Source organism: Cricetulus griseus (genome assembly GCF_003668045.3).
Source record: "Cricetulus griseus strain 17A/GY chromosome 1 unlocalized genomic scaffold, alternate assembly CriGri-PICRH-1.0 chr1_0, whole genome shotgun sequence".
Classification (NCBI taxonomy): Eukaryota; Metazoa; Chordata; class Mammalia; order Rodentia; family Cricetidae; genus Cricetulus; species Cricetulus griseus.
In genome coordinates this window covers 261,668,541-261,687,044 of record NW_023276806.1, presented here as the reverse complement: position 1 = coordinate 261,687,044, position 18,504 = coordinate 261,668,541, and the positions used below count along the sequence as shown (strand labels likewise).

At 53.1% G+C, this 18,504-nt stretch overlaps 1 protein-coding gene across 5 annotated transcripts in view; it reads right to left on the bottom strand.

Annotated features, from left to right (window-relative positions):
- Col18a1 (collagen type XVIII alpha 1 chain) overlaps window positions 1-9,546 on the bottom strand; it is a 55,986-nt gene extending 46,440 nt beyond the window's left edge. For 2 of the 5 annotated variants that reach the window (XM_027394275.2, XM_035451822.1), the window contains exon 1: window positions 7,842-9,541. In XM_027394275.2, coding sequence (XP_027250076.2) covers window positions 7,842-9,366 — 1,525 coding nt within the window. In that variant the 5' untranslated portion in view covers window positions 9,367-9,541. Of the gene's footprint in view, window positions 1-7,841 lie in introns of all 5 variants that reach the window. The other 3 variants (XM_035451823.1, XM_027394277.2, XM_027394276.2) reach the window with 3 other exon arrangements.
- Between the last annotated feature and the right edge of the window lie 8,958 nt (window positions 9,547-18,504).

The following is an 18,504-nucleotide window of genomic DNA, read 5'->3' as shown; positions in this document are numbered from 1 at the left end:
CAAGCTCAGTTCTGTGGAAAGATCAACATAACTGATGAACCTTGTAAAGTGCAGCTAGGAGAGAGAGAGAGAGAGAGAGAGAGAGGCAGGCAGGTTGGTAAGGAAGAAGTTTTCAGTATGACCTTGAATATTGAACACCCAAAGCTTCTACAAGCTGCAAGCAGAAATGAAGCTACTCTAAAGAGACCCTTGTGTCTCTCAATGTGACTGTCAGACTGTTGAAACAATGGGCCCCAAAGAGATGGGAATTCCCCACCCCCACCCCAGGGATCCCATGCTGAGAGAAGGAAAAGGCACCTGCGGTGGGGGGGGGGGAGGTCTTGTCTCCTGGAAAAAGATTTCACAAGGTCCTAACATCTTTTGGGACCACCTTAAAGGATGAGACTGAAGTCCATTGAATGATGAACCCAGTGATTGGCAGGACCACATCTTTACTGGGGCTGCTTAGGTGGGCACATCCTTGGCCCTCTGCTTAAACTTTGATCTCACATCAGGACCCAAAAACAGACTTAGGAGGTCTGCTGGATCTCTTCCTTCTTCTTCCCAAGGTGGCCACTGAATAAATCTCCTTTTTATGCTTTCCATTTTTAATTTGACTCTTTTAATTGGATTATTGAGAATGGGTAGCCAGACCTGAATTGGGGCACAGGCTGTGACCTCCAAGTTTGACAACAGAACAAACAAATAAACCAGCAGGACACCTCTGCTAACAGAGAAATCACTGTGCTCACCCACAACAACAAGAAGTCCAGACAGAAAACTTCAACACAATTCCACACACAGTAACACCAAAAAGAATAAAACGCTCAGGGCCCCACTTAGCCAAGAAGGGGAAAATCTTGTACAGTGAAAACCACAAAAGACTGCTGAAGGACAGATAAATGAAATGCCACCCCCACTCACAGAGCTGCTGGAGCAAACCAAGACTGAGCAGCGTATACATAACAGTAACTAACAATTTCTCACAGCCTAGATGCTGCATCCAAGGCCAAGGAGTTTTGAGACCTAGCCTCTATTTCCAAGATGGCACCACCTCACTGTGTCCTTAGGAGAGGGCAAAAGGCTGTGTCCTTGGCACAGACAAAGTGAAAGAGCAGAGGGTAGTCTACATATACCCTCTACCTTCAAGGGGGTGTTAAGCTCATTCGGGAGACCAGAGCATACAGTCACTTCTCCAAGGCCACACCTCTCAGCGGCAGCAGATTTTTGAAGAGACACATTCAAATCACAGCCAGTGTAAAAAAGCTACCTGAGGTGGCTTACAAATTCTAATCAATCCTTATCAAAATCCCAATGGTAGTTTTGGCTTGTTTTTTGGCAGCACTGGGGATTAAACCCAGGATGTTGCCCCAGTAGGGAAATGCTCTACCACAGAGCTATGGCCTCAGTCTTCCCAATGACAATTTTTGCAAAGCATGAAAAACCCATCCTGAAATTCATGCCAAATCTCAAGAAAGCCAACACATTCTTGACAAAGAGTCAAGGTGGTGGACTCACAATTTCTGGTTTTAAAACTTCCTCCAAAGCTACAGTTAGCACTGTGTCTCTGGCATAAGGACAGATAGATGGACCCAATATGGTGTTACGGATCTGTAATATCCTGTAACCAGAAGCGGAGAGGCCCGAGCAGGATCTCCTAAGCTACACTAGACCCTGTCTCAAGAAAGAAGACAGGCAAACCTACAGACCAATGATTATTTCCTCCAAAGCTATATAGGCTTTAATGTTGGCAGGTCCTCACACTGTGATTATATAAGCACACATGTATGTGCTCTCTCTCTCTCTCTCTCTCTCTCTCTCTCTCTCTCTCTCTCTCTCTCTCTCTCACACACACACACACACACACACACACACACACACAACACACACACACACATGTACACAGCTCACAGTTGGGTTTCAAATGGATTGAAAGCTATTCCCATGCCTCCTCTACCATCAGGGCTGCACCCACCTTGTCACTGCCCACAGCATCTGCCTGCTGTATAGCATCTTGGCTGTATAGCATCCTGGCTTTATAGCTTACACATGCTGCAGCTCACACACAGCAGCCTGGAGCCTCCAGACTGAACAAAAAGGAAAAGGCAAACTGAGCCCTTTGCTTCCCGACTGTGGTACAACTCCTACTGCCTCTCCCTCCTGCTGCCATGCCTCCCTGCCAGGATGGGCTTCACCCTCAAACCTTGAGCCTAAATAGACCCTTCCTCCCCTGAGTTGCTTCTGTTAGGTGTGTGTCACAGCAACGTGAGTAATAACTAACGCAACACTCGATACCCATCAAGCAGGACTTGACAATGGAGGAAACCGATTCGAAACCGAGCCAAGGACTTTAACGCACATTCTCCCAAAGGCTGATACACGGATAGGAGGGGTCGGGGAGTTTGAAGTGTTTCATAGAGATGGAGTTCCAGCTTGGGGATATGGGAGCTCTGGAGGTAGACGGTTGGTGGTGACAGCACTGGCCTGTATATGGAGCAGCGGCCGTGCAGTGTGCTCTATGTTGAGTATATTTTATTATCTTAAAAATACATGAAATCAGTGACTTCCCTAAGGAAGAACAATAGACATATCATCTGCCAATGGGAAGGATGGTATCAAGGAGTCAGTCTCTGGGCTCACGTGGAGACTCTGCTTGCCCCTGAGGTGAGAAGTTCAGAGGCCACACTCTCGTTCCTCCTCAAGTATCTTCTCCCAAAGCTAGTCAAGGACAAAATCACAACACCCGTCCCCCGGGTCCCCACCTGCCTGAGCTGCTGCAGTGGAACCATGCCCTCTAAGCTGGATCCCACCTCAGCTGTCCCCATAGGGAAGCAAGTGTTGTGGTCTGAATGAAAAATGTCCCCCAAAGGCTCTTATGTTAAAGGCACGGCCCCAATGTGGTGCTGCTACAAGGAGGTGACTAGATCATGAAGGAAGTCACTTCCTTGGCTGGTTAATCCAGGAATGGGCTGTTAAAGGTGGAGCCTGGAGGAGAAGGTTTGTGGACGGACAGTCTGTCTCTGAAGGTCCCTTGCTTTTACTACTCCTAGATACTGTAGGGTGAGCAGTTTTGCTCTGCCATGCTATAGGCAAGGGAGCCAGGCACATATGGGCCATGAGCCAAAGCAACTCTTTCCTCCCCTTGGCTTTTAACAAATAATACACCACGGTGATGAAAAGCCACCACCAAGATAAACCCTGTAGACAATGATGCCAACACCTCAATGCTGATTGAATGACCAAAAAAGTGCCAGTATCCTTCATGCAAGAGCAAGAGATGACCGACAGCCTGGGAGGAAGTCTGCCAGCCAAACAGCACTGGAGGGAGGAAAAAAATCTCCAGAGCCGATGCAGGATTCGCACAGCTCACCAAAAAGCAAGTAACCGACCAGGCATTTCTCAAGAAGACCCGAGCGGTCTACAGCACACACTTGCTCCAGATCACAGGTCACCAGAGACACAGAAGAAATCCACAACAGGATGACACCTCACATCTGTTAGCAAGAAGGAACAGGTGGTGGAGAAAAAGGAGGAACCCTTTACACTGCTGGAGGGAGCGAAATCTAGGTCAGCCACCAGGGGAGACATGGTGAAGCCTACACACACACACACACACACACACTAAAAATAGAACCACCACTAATGATCTACAGCATCCAATGGAACTGAGGCCAGGCTGCGGAAGACACAACCACACCCCAAATTTACTGCAGCCCTGGATACTCACAGCAACCATGATGCAGAAGCGCCTGGGTGCTCATGGATATGAGAGAGAAGGTGCTGTGCTCCCACACAACACTGAACATGAAGGAACTCCTGTCCTGTGCCAACACAGAGAAACCGGAGGACACACATGAAACAATCCTGGCACAGAATGAACACAGTGTGACCTTGCTCACAGGTGGACAACCTAAAGCTGTGGAATACAAAGTTGGCTTTTCTGGCTGGTGGAGGTGGAGAAACGGGGAGACGTTAATCCCAGGCAAAGAAAAAAGCCCCATCCTGGTAGTTGGGCAAGTTCTGCAGACCTGGTATGCAGTGGGTGATTTCAGATGACAATCTATACTATGTGCAAAGACTTAGAAGGGCTGGTGTGTGGTTCAGAGAATCTGCTTGATATGTGTGAGGCCCTACGTTCAATCCCCAGTACCACCCACGCGTGCATACAAACACACACATATACACTTGCTCACACAGTAGATTTTAAATGTAACCCTGACAGGTGACGGATATACCAAATAACTCAGTGGTCATTGTTTCGCAGCGTATATAATATGAAGCACACTTTAAATCGTTGGATGGACATTGGTTCCTGCTGACTCCAGGCTCCTACACGTCTATGGCTGTAGGACACCAAGGCCCTAAGCCTGGACTTCCCAACAAGTTGTCTGCGCAGTGGATCTGGTGTGTCTGGGAGGAAGGGCCATCTGTGGACAACTCAGCTAGCAGCATGCACATACTACTATTTGTCTGCAGGTTGCCAGGAGTGAGAGCTAAGCATTCAGGTATTTTTCCATGGAGGGGTCTTGTCTCCTTGCATCAAAGTTAAACAGAAACTCAAGTTAACCGAAGCGTCCTAAAAAACAGCAGCATTTCGAAGTCTCACATTTGATTAAGGAGCCAGATAAAGGCCAAGGTGAGAATAGTCGGGCACTCATGGGGTACCCCATGGAGGAAACATCTATGGCATTTGTGGACGGCTGGAGTGACGAACACAGCAGAGTCCCCCACAGCACACTCTCAATGCTTTCCAAATGCTCCCCAATGGGCCAGCATGGTCCGTGAGGTTCAGTCACACTGTGTGACTCTTAGTTGCACCTAGTGTGTCTACAGGCCTGTTGCAGATGCAGGATTTGCATTCCCCAGACCTTGCTTTCTCCCAAGAGCTTTCAGACTCCCAGGGAAATTGTACCTATTGTCATTCACAAGATAAACAAGGCTTTGAGACATAGAGGGGTGAGCTGATGGCTTGATGGCTTTCCTGGAGGCGAGGCAGGCCCAACTGTAGACCTACTAATTGGCAGCTGGAAGTGAGTACTAGTGGGAGCAGAGGCGCAGACCCTGGGTGCTGTACCTCTGCACATCCATCCATCTCTCCCCCATATACCCAAGGGACAGGCCTATATACACAAGACCCTTCCCGGGGGCCCTGTGATATGCTAACCAGCCATGTCAAGGAGCTCCCATGGGGTGACCCTCTACCTCCCAGCTATCACCCCACATGCTGACTGAATGCTGTAATGTTCCCTGTTACCTTGGCACCAGTCATTCACCTCATGTCTCCCTCAGGGGTCAGAAGAAAAGACACGGGTGTGGAGCTACAAGCTTGGCTAGACAAGCGAGTCCAGGGGCCTCAGGATGCTAGGCAGGGCCAGGTGTGCAAGGCGAGGTGTGCATATGTATAAGGGCAGGACGGCTGTACCAGGTGTATAGAGGAATTTTAGGTATTTTTCCATAGAAACATCTTGTCTCTTCAGATCAAAGTTAAACAGAAACGCAAAGTTAACTGAAGTCAGGTGTGTAAGTCCAGGTGTGTAGGGGTGCTGAAGTAGGAACACAAGGCCAGGTGTGCAAGACCAGGGGCTTAAAGTGACTGCAGGACTTTTGGGTCAGACTACACTGGCCTGGGTGAGGAGAATGGGGCAGGGCCCACATGGGGGGGGGTGGGTGGGTACCCACCATGGTTCTGGTCAGACTCTGAGGAGGAAGTACATTCTCCTTGTAGTCCCAATCCCCAAGCCACCTGGTGAAGTCAAAGACTGTCCCTATCCTAGATGACCATAGGGCTAAGATTCGAACCCAGCACCTCCCACTCTCAAACCTCACATTTGCCACTAAGGGGTTAGAGAACACTGCCGGGGAGGGGTTAAGTCTTCCTCCTTTCTGGTCACACTGAGGTTGGAGTAATCAGCCTGCCACAGAGGCCCAGCAGGAGTGGGGCTCACCCTGGAGTGGAAGAGCCTGGGAAAGAGAGGCCAGAGAAGGTAAAGGACTCTCCTACCCCTGAGTTTCCACGGAAGCCTTCCCTGCCAACCCTGCCTGGAAAGGGGCCTTAGCTCAATGAGGTTTGCCACCCAGAGGTGGCCTGAGGGGATGAGGACCATGAGCAGTGCTGGACCAGTCCCCAGGACTTGCTGGGGATGCAGCCCACTGTGTCCAGATGTTCAGCCACTGGCTGACCGGGCAGTCACAGTTAAAGACATTAGTGTCCCGTGGAGCTCCACTGTGCCAGCTCTAGCCCTGTGCCCCATGTGGCTGAGCCCTCACTCCAAGGAGCCTCTGGCTGCCCTTGAAGCAGACACGTGGCCAACAGCCCACGGGATTCCCCATCATCTTGCATGACCCTATCAGAAGATGTATGCTGTTCTCCCGTCAAGACACATCCCTGGGGAGCTGACCATGCAAGATGGGCTCTGCCAGCCGTGGCCAGGTGTGGGCCTCCACCGAGAGGCAGCCGGAGCCACTCCGCATTCAGCTATTTCAAGGATGGAATGTGTGTGGGGGGATTCACTGTAACACCAGCTGGGTAGAATCTGAGTCCATAACCCTGGGTTAGCCCCACCCTCTCAGGTCCAGCTGTGGCCCCTTAATGAAGCCATGAGCATCCCCTGGGCTTCTGCACAGCCCAGGTCCTTCCTGGAGCATGCATGCCCCACATCCAACTCCCCTGCCTGTAGCCCATCCCTCACCCTCTGCATACATCTTCTCAGCCAGAGACCTGTTCATCCTCTGGGTGGTCCTCCTGCATGCCTGTTCCTCCATTCCAGTTCTTCGTGTGCCTCTCTCCTGGGACTGAGCACTGTCTATCTATCTAGTGCTTGACCCTGCCCACCTGGAGCCCCTTTCTTGCTATACCCTAGGCCTGCATAGGGTCTGCGCAGGCTCTGGGCCTGCAACTTGCCAGGAACCACTCAAGTTCGTCCCGTTGGCATCCAACAAGCCGATTCCCTGCAGAATCCCTGGGAACCTCATGGCTGCATTACAACACACCTGAAATTACTACAGCACACGCCCCTTTGAGTCCAGCATAGCCTCCTGGCTCCAGAGCCCATTGACTAAAGGTCAAAACCATGTCCCCTCATGCAGAGGACAGATGTTGTGCCCTGCAGGCTAGCCGCGACCTCCCAACACAAACAGTAGCTGAGGAGTTAGGAGCACAGCTTGGGAGCACTATCCAGGGGTCTGGTCCTTGACTAGACACAAAAGGAATCTCCCTGGGGCCTGGTCCAACTGCTTCCTGGCCTGCCCTGATCCTGGGATAATTTGAAGAATGACCCCCTCTTCCGTTCCACCCATCACGTAGCCATCAGAGGCTATGTACCCCAGAGCTTTAGATCTTGGCTGGGCAGAAGCATGTGGGCTGCATAGGAGGCTGGAGCCTATGACTCTCCCTGTGTGGCTGACACCTTTCAGACCTTTGGCTAAGACTGGCTGGGGCCACAGGGAGAACATCAGGCAGCGTGGCTCGGGGGCTAGGAATAAGGACGGAGCAGCTGGAATTTGGTAGGAATCGAAGCTCCTAAGTTCCTGTCACGTTACTGCTCTGTTTCTCAGTTTCCAGCCTGTGACTGAGGCAGCACCTAGCTAACCCCGTGAGAACTAAGTCTCCCCATGATTCAGGGAGCACCTGGGGCAGGCGATGACCAGTCACACCTGCTGCAGACATAGAACCCCCAGTTATGGCCATGCCCAGATCCCAGCCTCCTCCCCTTCACAGGACACCATACCCCAGCACCTCTTCAGGGCCATCACCAGACTCGGTGAGGCAGGGGCAGGGATCCTGTGCCAAGCTCTCACCAGCCCAGGCTGAGTGCTCTCGTCAAAGCAACAAGGAAAGGGGAGGATGGTGGCCACTTGGTTACCTGCAGCAGGCCCAATGAACACACAGTACCCATCCTCCTGGGAAGGGAGCAAGGCACAGTCGACAGGCAGCCTGCCCCCATCTAGGTGGTTCCAGCATCCATCCTCCAGGACCTCACAGAATTGACGACAAGGTGGCAGAGCAGGTGGTGGGCCAGGGCCACACGAGGGAGCCAGCAGCAGACAGAAGAACCAGGCAAGGAAGGGATGGCAGTTTGTCTGGAGGAGGTGCCCCCACACCCGTGCAGTGGCCTCCACCTCCTCGCTGTGTCTGTGGTTTAGATGATTAGGCAGCCAGAAGTGTCCAACACCTAGGCGACTGCAGATGGTCAAAGTGGGTGGCAGGGGCAGGCACCGGCTGGTAGAGGTCAGAGAGCCAGTTCCCAGCACTGTGGAGTCATTAGAAAGCTCAGGCCCTACAGAGGTAGCCTCGTGGGAAACCCAAGCACCAGGGAACCCAGGTAAAGCTGCTACTTGAGAGAGTTGGGTTGAGGGGTCAGAGGAAGGGACAGAGAGTAACCCGTGCACACTCAGAGAAGCCGTCACCAGAGGACCCGTCACCAGGGGAAGCAGAAGAGGTATGTGCCTGTGGATGTCAGAGTGGACATCAGCGTGGGGGTGCTGCTGGCTGGGCCTGGATGCCATAAGCAAGAGTCCATTCCCCTCCAGATGCCTGGGCTGCCTGGGGGGCTTCTGGCTCCCCCAGGGAGGAGCCCTGACTTGTGTAGAAGAGAGAAAAGCTCTACCTGGGGGTGCTGGTGGCACTGAGGGTCTTCCCAGTGGTGCCTGGAGGCTGCTCAGGGAGGGAGGTGGCTGGGTGGGCACAGCCAGGGTGCCAGCCTCGGTTGTCTGAACATCTGGAGAACTTGGAACGCCACCGCTAAGCCAGAGGGTGGTCTTACCCTCCTGGGGGGCGCTGGAGATCTCAGTAGGAGTGAGGAGGACAGTAGGGGTGGAGGAAGCTGAGGCTTCCATCCCAACAGAGTTCTCGGTAGCCGTGTTCTCATCCCACAGCTGGACGAAGCTCCGAATGCCCTGGGCCACATTCAGAATCTTGGCTCCAACGCCGGCAACATTCTCCTCCTTCATGTCTGGGCTCGCGGCAGAGGCCATCGGGGGGATGGGGATGGCTGCTGTTGTAGGGGTCCCACTCTGGCCAGCTTCCTGATCCTCCAGGGGCAGCTTGGGGTTGGCAGGAGCCGTCTGCTGTCCTGTGAGGCCATCCTGGGGGACCACGTGCGTGGTGGGGCTCTCTGTGGGCTCCACAGGTGAATTGATCTGGGGCTCGGAGAGCGGATCATTGGTCTTGGTGGACCACAGCCACACCAGAGGACTCAGGGGATTCAAGGGATTCAGGGGATTCCGGTCAGGCCTGGCAGGCTCAAGGCAGCAGGAGAGCAGCAGCAGCAGCAGCAGCCACAGGCGTCTGCTGGGGTCGGGAGCCATCAGGGCAGTGCAAGCCTCTGAGCTGGGGCGGCTCCTGTGGTCCTGGAGGGTGGGGCCTGCCAGGTCCCCACCCTCCCCCATCCATGCTTCCCAGCCTCACTCCTCCACCACCTCCCTCTGGCAGAAGGGAAGGAACCCAGCCTGAGAATCAAGGTGACCCACCAACCAGTACCTTCAGATTCCATTTAACCCTTTCCTTTCTGCACCTCCAGGAGCAGCCACAGAGCAGAAAGGCAGTCAAGGGACACCCGGTGGAACTCCAGCATGTGTTACTTAGAGCTGCTGAGTCTCTGCTGAGACTGTGTGTGGGTGTGGGGGGCCTGGCCAGGGTCCTTGGGGACACGGAGGCCACACCCCAGCTCCTACTGCCTCCATTGGAGAACACCCGGAAGTTCTGGCTGCTGGCCACCATGCTGTGATGAAATGGAGTTTGAAAAATGCCCAACTTGCTGCTGTTTCAATTCTTGTGTTACAGCTGTTGCTTCAGAGACAGGGTGTGTGTCTGTCCCTTCCTCCACCCCTCCCCACCTCTCACTCCCACCCCTCAGTTAACCTGCAGCTCTCTTACCTGCTCAAACCCTAAAGCCATCAATTCATCCTTGGACCCTCAGAGTCTACTGGGGCCTTGGTGGACACCTAACTTCTTTCTCAAATTTATTCTTAAATTTTCTTACATGACCTGCCTGCAGTGATCTCTCTGCAGTGACGTGCTCTGTTGTCATTGGTGTCTCTAGGTCCTTGCAAGTGTTTTAAAACTAACTCTCGGGAGTTGCTTAAATTGACAGACTGTAGCAGTAGTTAAGCCTCAAGATAAAGCTAAAGGAAAACGTGTGGGATTCATCCAAGGGATATGCCGCCAACAGCAGGCTCCTGCCTCTTGTCTTATGGAGTCCAGCTGTGTGTAGAGGGCATGGCATTGCTCAGTGGCCTGTGGGGACACTCTAGTCACCCCAAGTCCTTCAAAATGAGGCTGGGGAGTGAGATCTGCCCACAGCCTCGGTGGGGCCCAGGGGCTAAAATAGAGCTGGGGGCCAAGTTCTTGCACCTTGGGACTCCACCATTATCAGGCATCCCCTCAGGCTGTGTCCCAGGAGTGACAGAATCAGAGCACTGCCATTGCTCAGGCATACGCTTCAACCTGGTCAGTCTGCAGCTGTATGCTTTCCGCGCCATTTCTGCTCCTTTCCTTCACACAGCTTCAGATAAAACCTCACTCTATCTAGAATAAACCAGGAGCTTGGTGGTTTGTCAGTCCTGCAGTCTGCTCTAGGTTGCAGCACACGGGTACCTGTCAGCCTTCACTGCCCTGACCCCATGAGGTCAGACAGGCTGCTACCCCTCATTTCGGAGGGGTTGGATGGTCATTCAGAACACAGCAAAGTGTAGGTGGGGAAGGGGCATGCTCGCCTGGCTGCCTGACCACATGTCTCACCAGCCCCTATAACCCTGAGACATTTTGGATAGCTAGACTTGGGGATTGAGCTATGGGCCGCCATCTGTGAGGCCCACATAGCCTAATTTGTATTTAGAGAGGCCCAGGCTACAGCTGGGTTTTCGCATTTCTGAGACATTCTGTATTTAGTCAGGCCCAACATCCACAGAAACGAAGCCAAGGCGACAGAATGCCCCGCAATCCCCCCACATTCCATGGTCCTGTTTCCAGGACCCCGCAGAGTACAGCTCTCTGCTGCACCCTAGATGAGGTAAATACAACAGAGTAAGGAGTACTGGCGCTGTGAGTGGTCCTGGTCCCACTTCTTGCTTGGCCTCTCTAGGATATTGTAGGTACCCCATGTCTATCTAAATACTTCCAACCAGGGCAGCGCCTAGGACCCCCCAACCCAGGAAAGATAGGCATTTATCCAAATACTTTGCTCTTCCCCAGCTCTGTACCAACTCCAAGGCAGTGTGAACCCCAGCTATCCTGTGACAGCAGGGACAGCTGCTCAGGCTTCATCCAGGCCCTCAGTCTCCAGTGTCTAAGGGAGGGCATGGTGCCTGGATCCTGTGCCCTAAGTGAGGGTGGAGGGACGTCTCGGGACCAGGAGGAGCATGGAGGCAGAGGGAGCCCTCAGGGAAGTGGGGCCCTCATGAGGAGGAAGGAACAGGGCCAGCAGAAACAGGTTAGCTACAGAGGAGGAGCAGGAACTCGGTTCAGGCAGATACCGGAGAACGAGAGGCCAAAACATCTCAATGAAAACAAGTTCTGCCTGGCCAGCAGGCAGAAAGGTGGCCAGGGTCACCCTGAGATGAACTCTGGAGAAGCAGCCGCTGCCAAGGATGGCCACCCTCAGTCCCATTCAGAAGGGCCCAACAGAGGGTCAGAGCTCTGTTGCTCCCTTCTCAGCACTGGGCTACACCTTTGTCCTTCCCTGCTCTTGGCCTGGGTTCCCTAGCAATGGAAACTCAAAGCAGGATGGGACCTCACTCCAGCACCGCTTCCAATTGTTGCTTTATGGCTTCCTCTGTGGCTTCCTTCCTCAGTTTCCCCAGTGACAGGAACGTTTTCTCATCCTACTCCATGAAGCTGGCAGTCCTAGAGAGCTGAGTACAAAGGTGGGCCCAGCAGAGTCCCCCACATCAGTCAGGCACATGCTGAGTGCCCTGTGAGAGCCCAGCAGAGTCCCCCACACCAGCCAGGCATATATATGTTGAGTGCCCCGTGAGAGCCCATTCCACTGAATGGAGAAATAGAGACAAGGAGGCCACGGGCCTGGCTCAAGAGCCCAGAACTGTAAGAGTGAAGCAGTGGTACATGGAAGCGTGCACAGGAACAAATAAATACACACCGACACTCTCATGTATCACACGCCATAGCTCTACCACCAGGTTCTACGCTATGCCCCTTCTACAGCCTCAGCCAGCTGCCCTTCCTGGCCCCACTTTCTCCAAGCTGTCTTGAGTTACTGCCACCCTCTCCCAAGGCTGAGTGTAGTGGCAATGCTGCAGTGTGATGAAACAGCCCCAAAGTCATGTCCCCAAGTGTGGGGAGTCATCAATCAATGGCTGTCTAAAGGGCAGGGCTGTGTTGTTTGGATCAGAGTTAAGCTGCAAACAGCTGGAGACCAAGTCCCTCTCTAGCGGTGGGGCAGCCATGTGCACACTGAGTTCTGCGTCTCCCAGTTAATCCTCCACGATGCTCTTACATCTGTTTTAGAAATGCCCAGTGAACAGTCTGCTTGACAATTCCCTAATGTGATTTCATGCCTCCAAGTGTCTCTGGAAAATCCCAGGACAGAGTCCAGAACCCCTCCCCTGCATGTGTAGGGAGAGGGGCTCAGCCCCATGGCAGGGAAGGGGGAAGGAGAGACTCTCAACTCATGCCATGTCCTCCTCATCCCTGCCTCATTAAAATGCTTGCTCCTGGGACCACAAGCTGGCCCAGGGACTGAATATGAATCTTCCGGGCAAAGTCAGGAGCAAGGGATGGAGGTAGTAGCTCCCGTTTCAAGGCCCCGAGTGCCCACACCTCATCCAGGGCTCTCTGGTGCTTAGCACTCCCACACCTCGTTTCTCATTTCTGCAACATTACGTATCCAGCGTTCACTTGTGAGCACCGTGGATGGATTCATAGCTCAGGCTCTAAGCTTTGGCTTCCATCAGGAGTCTTGTATTAAACATGCATATGCACATGGGCACACACTCACGGGAGCACATTCCCACAGGTGTACTTACACACACACACACACACACACACACACACACACACACACACACACACACACATACACACACACACACACACGGACACGCCCACTCAGCACACTTCAACACACATGCTCATGCTCATACATACACACATGCTCACAGAAACACTTGTACACTCCGGGAGAACCAAGGTCCTAGCCTAGAGGTCATCGTCTCTGTCCCGCCCAGCCCTGTGTATGAAGGGTCCCATGTGGCATCATTCTGTGTACCCGCAAGAACACAGGTCAAGGTTCCAAATGCCATATCACGCTTGTGGGAGGGAGAACAGACACTGAGGAGCCAGGAGCAGCACCAACCCATCTCCCTGCCACTGCCTGGTCGAGGAAGACCTCAGACCCTTTGGAGATGGATGGCACAGTGTCATGCAGGATCTGTGAGAGGCATGGAGACTGCTTGGCCCAGATGATAATAGCCATGATGCTAAGGAGAGAACCCAAGCTAAAGAGAAAGAGATAGCTACATCCAGGGAAAGGTAGAGGGGGGCACTGTCTCAGGACTAAGAACCTGGCGAGGTGGGAGAGAGGCCCAGGCTGGAGTCTCTACCCATCTGACTCAGGTTCATTCCCTGGCAGGGGCAGGCTGAGTGCTGAACATGGGGGCTGGGGTGGGGGACTGCGGCCCTGGAGCAAACATCTAAGTGAGTTCTCAAGGGACTCAGCACAAACCTGGCTCAGTCACTATTCCACAGGTAGCCACTGAGAGTACCTCCCATGAGGCCCCACTCCAGCTCCTAGAGAGCAGGAGGAACTGGTCAAAAACACAGGGATCAACACACGGCATTCCCCAGGGAACAGCAATGCCACAGAAGCAGGCTTCCTGCATGCCGCAGATTCCCAACCCTCGGCCTGCGGCTTCCCTTCGCCTCACTTTCCTAGAAGTCTGTGTCCACTGGCAACCTGTGATTCGAGGAAATGCCTGAGGCCTTCTTGGACTGCATCTGAGTCTGACCTTGGGCTGGCTCTCCTGCTCTGCTGCCTGTCACCTTGTGAGGAAACACGTCTCTTCTATCCCTAGGCACCAGTCTGACGTAGTTTGTCAAGTCTAACCCTCCCGGAAGCTATGGCTGAGGCTCCTGTTGGCAGAGCTCCCATAGTGTGGAACCTGGAAACCAAGCCATTCTGGCAACACACTTGTGCTGACCTCCACAGAGCCGTGTTCTGCCCAGATCACTTTTGACTTAGCTGAACAGCTGGCATATCTGGAAGGGCCTCCTGAGTCTGAGAGAGGGCCTATATGGCCTCAGGGACTGGTGCAAACTGCCTCTACAATGGCAGACAGTCAATACAGGTCCCCTCTCGGCCCTTGGTGACTAGAGTCACAGGTGACTCCTCCAGCCTACACCAGCCAACAGGGCTCAAGATTTGGTCAAGGTGGACAGACGGCAGCAAAAGCTCTGCAGAGCGATCACCTCCAGTGAACCCAGGAGCACCTGGAAGGGACAAATGAGTTTATCTCGGTTTCAGAATCAAGGTACCAAGACACGGGCCGTCCCTCACCCTTGCCTGCCAAGGTCCTTGGGTGTGCCACAGCAAGTTCTTGCCATGCAAGAAGCCACTCCCTCTGCACCATCAGTCCCAGCTCTAGAATGACAGGGACACAAGGATTCTTGGGAACAAGAGGACTACCAAATCGGGAACCTAAAGGCACCATTTCATTTCAGCTGTGTTTCATTCTGGCAAAACTCCCCACCCCCCCACCTCCTGCAACCCCCAGGAGCCCAGCCTGTCCCTACTACCCTGCTGTTTCCTGTTTGCAACCCCCCTGAACCTCCTCATGTAACCTGGGGCATCACTGTAGCTCAGCTAAGCACAACCTCTACAGTCCCAGAAGACACTGAATCTTCTGTAGGCCTGGGTCACTTTGCCTTGGGGACCACACCCTCCTCCCATCACCATGGGGACAAGGGGACAAGCACCCATCTGAACAGAGTCATTAGCTCTGCATGTGCCATTCCTCCCAGCACTCAGTCCCTCCAGAAGGTTCCACCCTCTCACTGCAACTGCAAGACGCACCCCTGCCCCAAGCAAGGGTTTGTTCTGTCTTGTTGGCCCGTCTGGTCTGGTTTGGATTCCTGAATAATGCAGTCTTTTATTTTCATTAAAAACTCCAAGACACCCACATTTGAGCAGGAACCGGCTCTTAGCAGAGTCAGCCGTTTAGACGAAGAGACTGTGAGCCTCAGCGAGGCTCTGGGAGACAGCTGGGAGCCAAAGGGTCAGAAGCAAGCCCATCACTGCCAGGTGTCACATCTTGTACAGAGGCCACCCTGAGACTTAGCGCATGGGAATCTCTGGAGTTCCTGCATCTCCATGGGCCTCTCAGGGGTAGCCACTGCCTATCCCAGAGCTGAGGAGGAAAGAAGAGTGATGGAGGAGCCAGGAAGTTGCCACAGCCCACTGCCTACATTCCATATGGCTCTCCCCCATGTCCACCGGCTGGGGCCAGTATGATCTAGACCACTCCGGTAAGATCTGGGTCTTCTGTAGACTCCTTCCTTTGGAAATAGAGGCCACATGGGGGCCCTGAGAAGGCAAGTCAGCACTGGGACAGTGTCCTGGTCCCACCCACTGACCCAGCTAGACCCTGGCAAGTGTCCCCAAGCCTCTGAGGGGACACTCTGTCATTCCATCAGGAGACAGTTCATACAAAAAGTATTGAAACACTGGTTCTTCACTCTCCTCTTTGTCAGAAATATCTGGCATCATCAGTGTGCAGCTGTAAACTCTCTGCTGGGCCCGGCACTCACAGCAAATTTTCAAACTCAAGGGTAAAGGCCGGTGGCTCTGATGACGAGCCTCTCGTCCCCTCCGCGCAGGAAGGGCTCACAGACAAGCTGGATAAGCTCTACAGGTTTCACAGCCTGGGCTCTACACCAGCCAGGCAGTGCCTTCTCTGGTCCCTGACTGCCTGGTAGAGTCACCTGGAACTTTCCTGGAGAGTAAGAAGAGGTGGCTAGCCACGCCTTTAATCCCAGCACTCAGGAGGCAGAGGCAGGAGGATCTCTGTGAGTTCTGTAGTCTACAGAGCAAGTGCCAGGATAGCCAGGGTTGCACAGAGAAACTCTGCCTCATGAAAGAAGAATAAAGAAGGAAGAAGGGAAAGGGAGGAGGAGGAGGAGGAGGAGGAGGAGGAGGAGGAGGAGGAGAAGCAGTAGTAGCAGTGGTATTGGCGGCAGCGAGGCAGTGAGAGGCGAGGTGGCCAGGGCCCCACATCAAGGCTCCAGGCTCTTCCCCTCACTGCTAGTGCTCGGTCACCTGAGAAGCCTGCACAGCCTCCTCACATAAACCCCCACACCAAGTGCGCAACCCAACATCCAAGGCAAAAGAGGACACGTTGCAACATTCCCATCTAATTTTTAACCACCGACCTACAGAACCCTCCTGTTTCCACTCGGTCCTGTAACCCTTCCCTCCCTAGGCAAGAGACCAAGTCAACTCCCACCCCGGCCCAGCATACCCCAACCTGGCCCAGCCTGGCCCACCCCACCCCCATCATCATCATCATCATCCAGGCTCGTCTGGCAGGGCATGGGAGATTGCAGGTGGGGAGGAGAATCTCCTAGTCCTCGATCTAGATTCTCCACTAGTGGTGACACCAGTGATAAGTTTCGGGCTTCCAATTAAAGGCCAAGCAGTGCCCAGTCCCACCCACAGGCTGGGGGTGTCTAGAAACACACAGGAGAGCTGTGTCCAGTGGGGTCCCCACTGAGCCTCCTTGCGGCGGGCAGCCAGGGTAATCAGGGTGACCAACAGAAGCAAAAGGGAGGTGGGGGAGACACACGACTCAACCAGGCTTCCATGGCTGCTCAGCCCTTTAGTACTCTCTCCCCCTGAGCAGCCATTGCAAAGACACGTGACCATCTACCCAGCGAGCTCAGCAGAAACCTGAGTAAAGTCAAACAGAAGGCACCAGTTGGGTATGTTGAGAGCATCACAATCCCCCAAATACACGGGTATCCAAAGATACCCATGTCTACCTAGTCAGGGTAAGGAGGAGGCGCCCAGTCATGGCCACTAACACACATGCCACCATGCAGCCATTCTAGGAGGCCAAAAACAGATGGCCTGGTGGTTCAGAGCACATAATGCTCTTTCAGAGGACCCAAGTTCAGTTCACAGCGCCCTCATCAGGCCTCTCAGGACTGTGCTGCCTGTAATCCCATTCCCGTGGGTCTGATCCCCTCTTCTGACCCCCCAGTCACTGCACTAACATGTATGTGCGTGCACACACAAACACTATTTTTAAATATAAAATACTTTAAAAAGGAACATATTTAGGCACACGCCTTTAATCCCAGCACTCGGGAGGCAGAGGCAGGCGGATCTCTGTGAGTTCGAGGCCAGCCTGGTCTCCAGAGCGAGTGCCAGGATAGGCTCCAAAGCTACACAGAGAAACCCTGTCTCGAAAAACCAAAAAAAGGAATGTATTTAAAGCATCTATAGTACATAGTGGGATGATGGGGTGAAGAGAGGCTTGTTGTATGGCACACAGGTGTCAGAAGTTTCTCAGGGATGAGAATGACAGAGGACACAGGCAGGAGTCACAAGGAAAGGTCTGCAAGTGACAGAGCCCATGGAGGAGCCCAAGTCACCTCACCAAGGAGGTGAGCCCATGTGTGGAGACACGGACCCAGGTATGAATGCATACACATTGGATTGTATGTAAGGGGCAGTGTACAGAGACGTGTGGTTCTGTATGCATGAACTACAAGTAAATGACAGTGTGGACAGAGATACATAGGGCTCTGTGTGCATGGATTCCATGTAAATAGCAGTGCACAGAGAGACACATGTGGTTTTGTGTATGTGGATTGCATGTGTATATGTGTGGGGGTGTGTTCATGAATATATGTATGTGTCCTGGTTTGAAAGAAAATGACCCCCAAAGGGAGTGATACTATTAGGAGGTGTGGCCTTGTTGGAGGAAGTGTGTCACCGTGGGAGTAGGCTTTGAGTTCTCCTGTGCTCAAGCTACTCACAGTGACTCAGACCACTTCCTGTTGCCTGCAAGATGTAGGACTCTCAGCTGCTTCTCCAGCACCATGTCTGCCTGCATGCCACCATGTCCCACCATGATGACAATGGACTAAACCCCTGTAAGCTACCACCTCAATTCAATGTTTTCCTTTATTAGAGTTGCTGTGGTCGTGGTGTCTCTTCATGGCAACAGAAACCCTAAGAGAGTATGGTATAGTATATGCTGTGCACAGTTGTTACCACTGTGTATAGCTAGATGTTCACGTACAAGGATACGTATAGATATGTGTACAATAAGAAATGTGGCCAAGTTTCCTGTGGATCCAGAGGAGTGCAGCAACTGTTGATTGGGGAAACAGAGGTTTCTTTCTGATCCTCCTGGGACACTCCTTCCATCTCTTCACCTCGGGGATTCCAGATGACTCAGCGGAGGTGGGAAGAGATGCATCATCCCCCAGGGCTCAAGAAGTTGTTCCTGCAGAGCCTTCAAAACCACCAGGCAAGGCTCCAGGAGAAGCTGAGCACTGTCTCATAA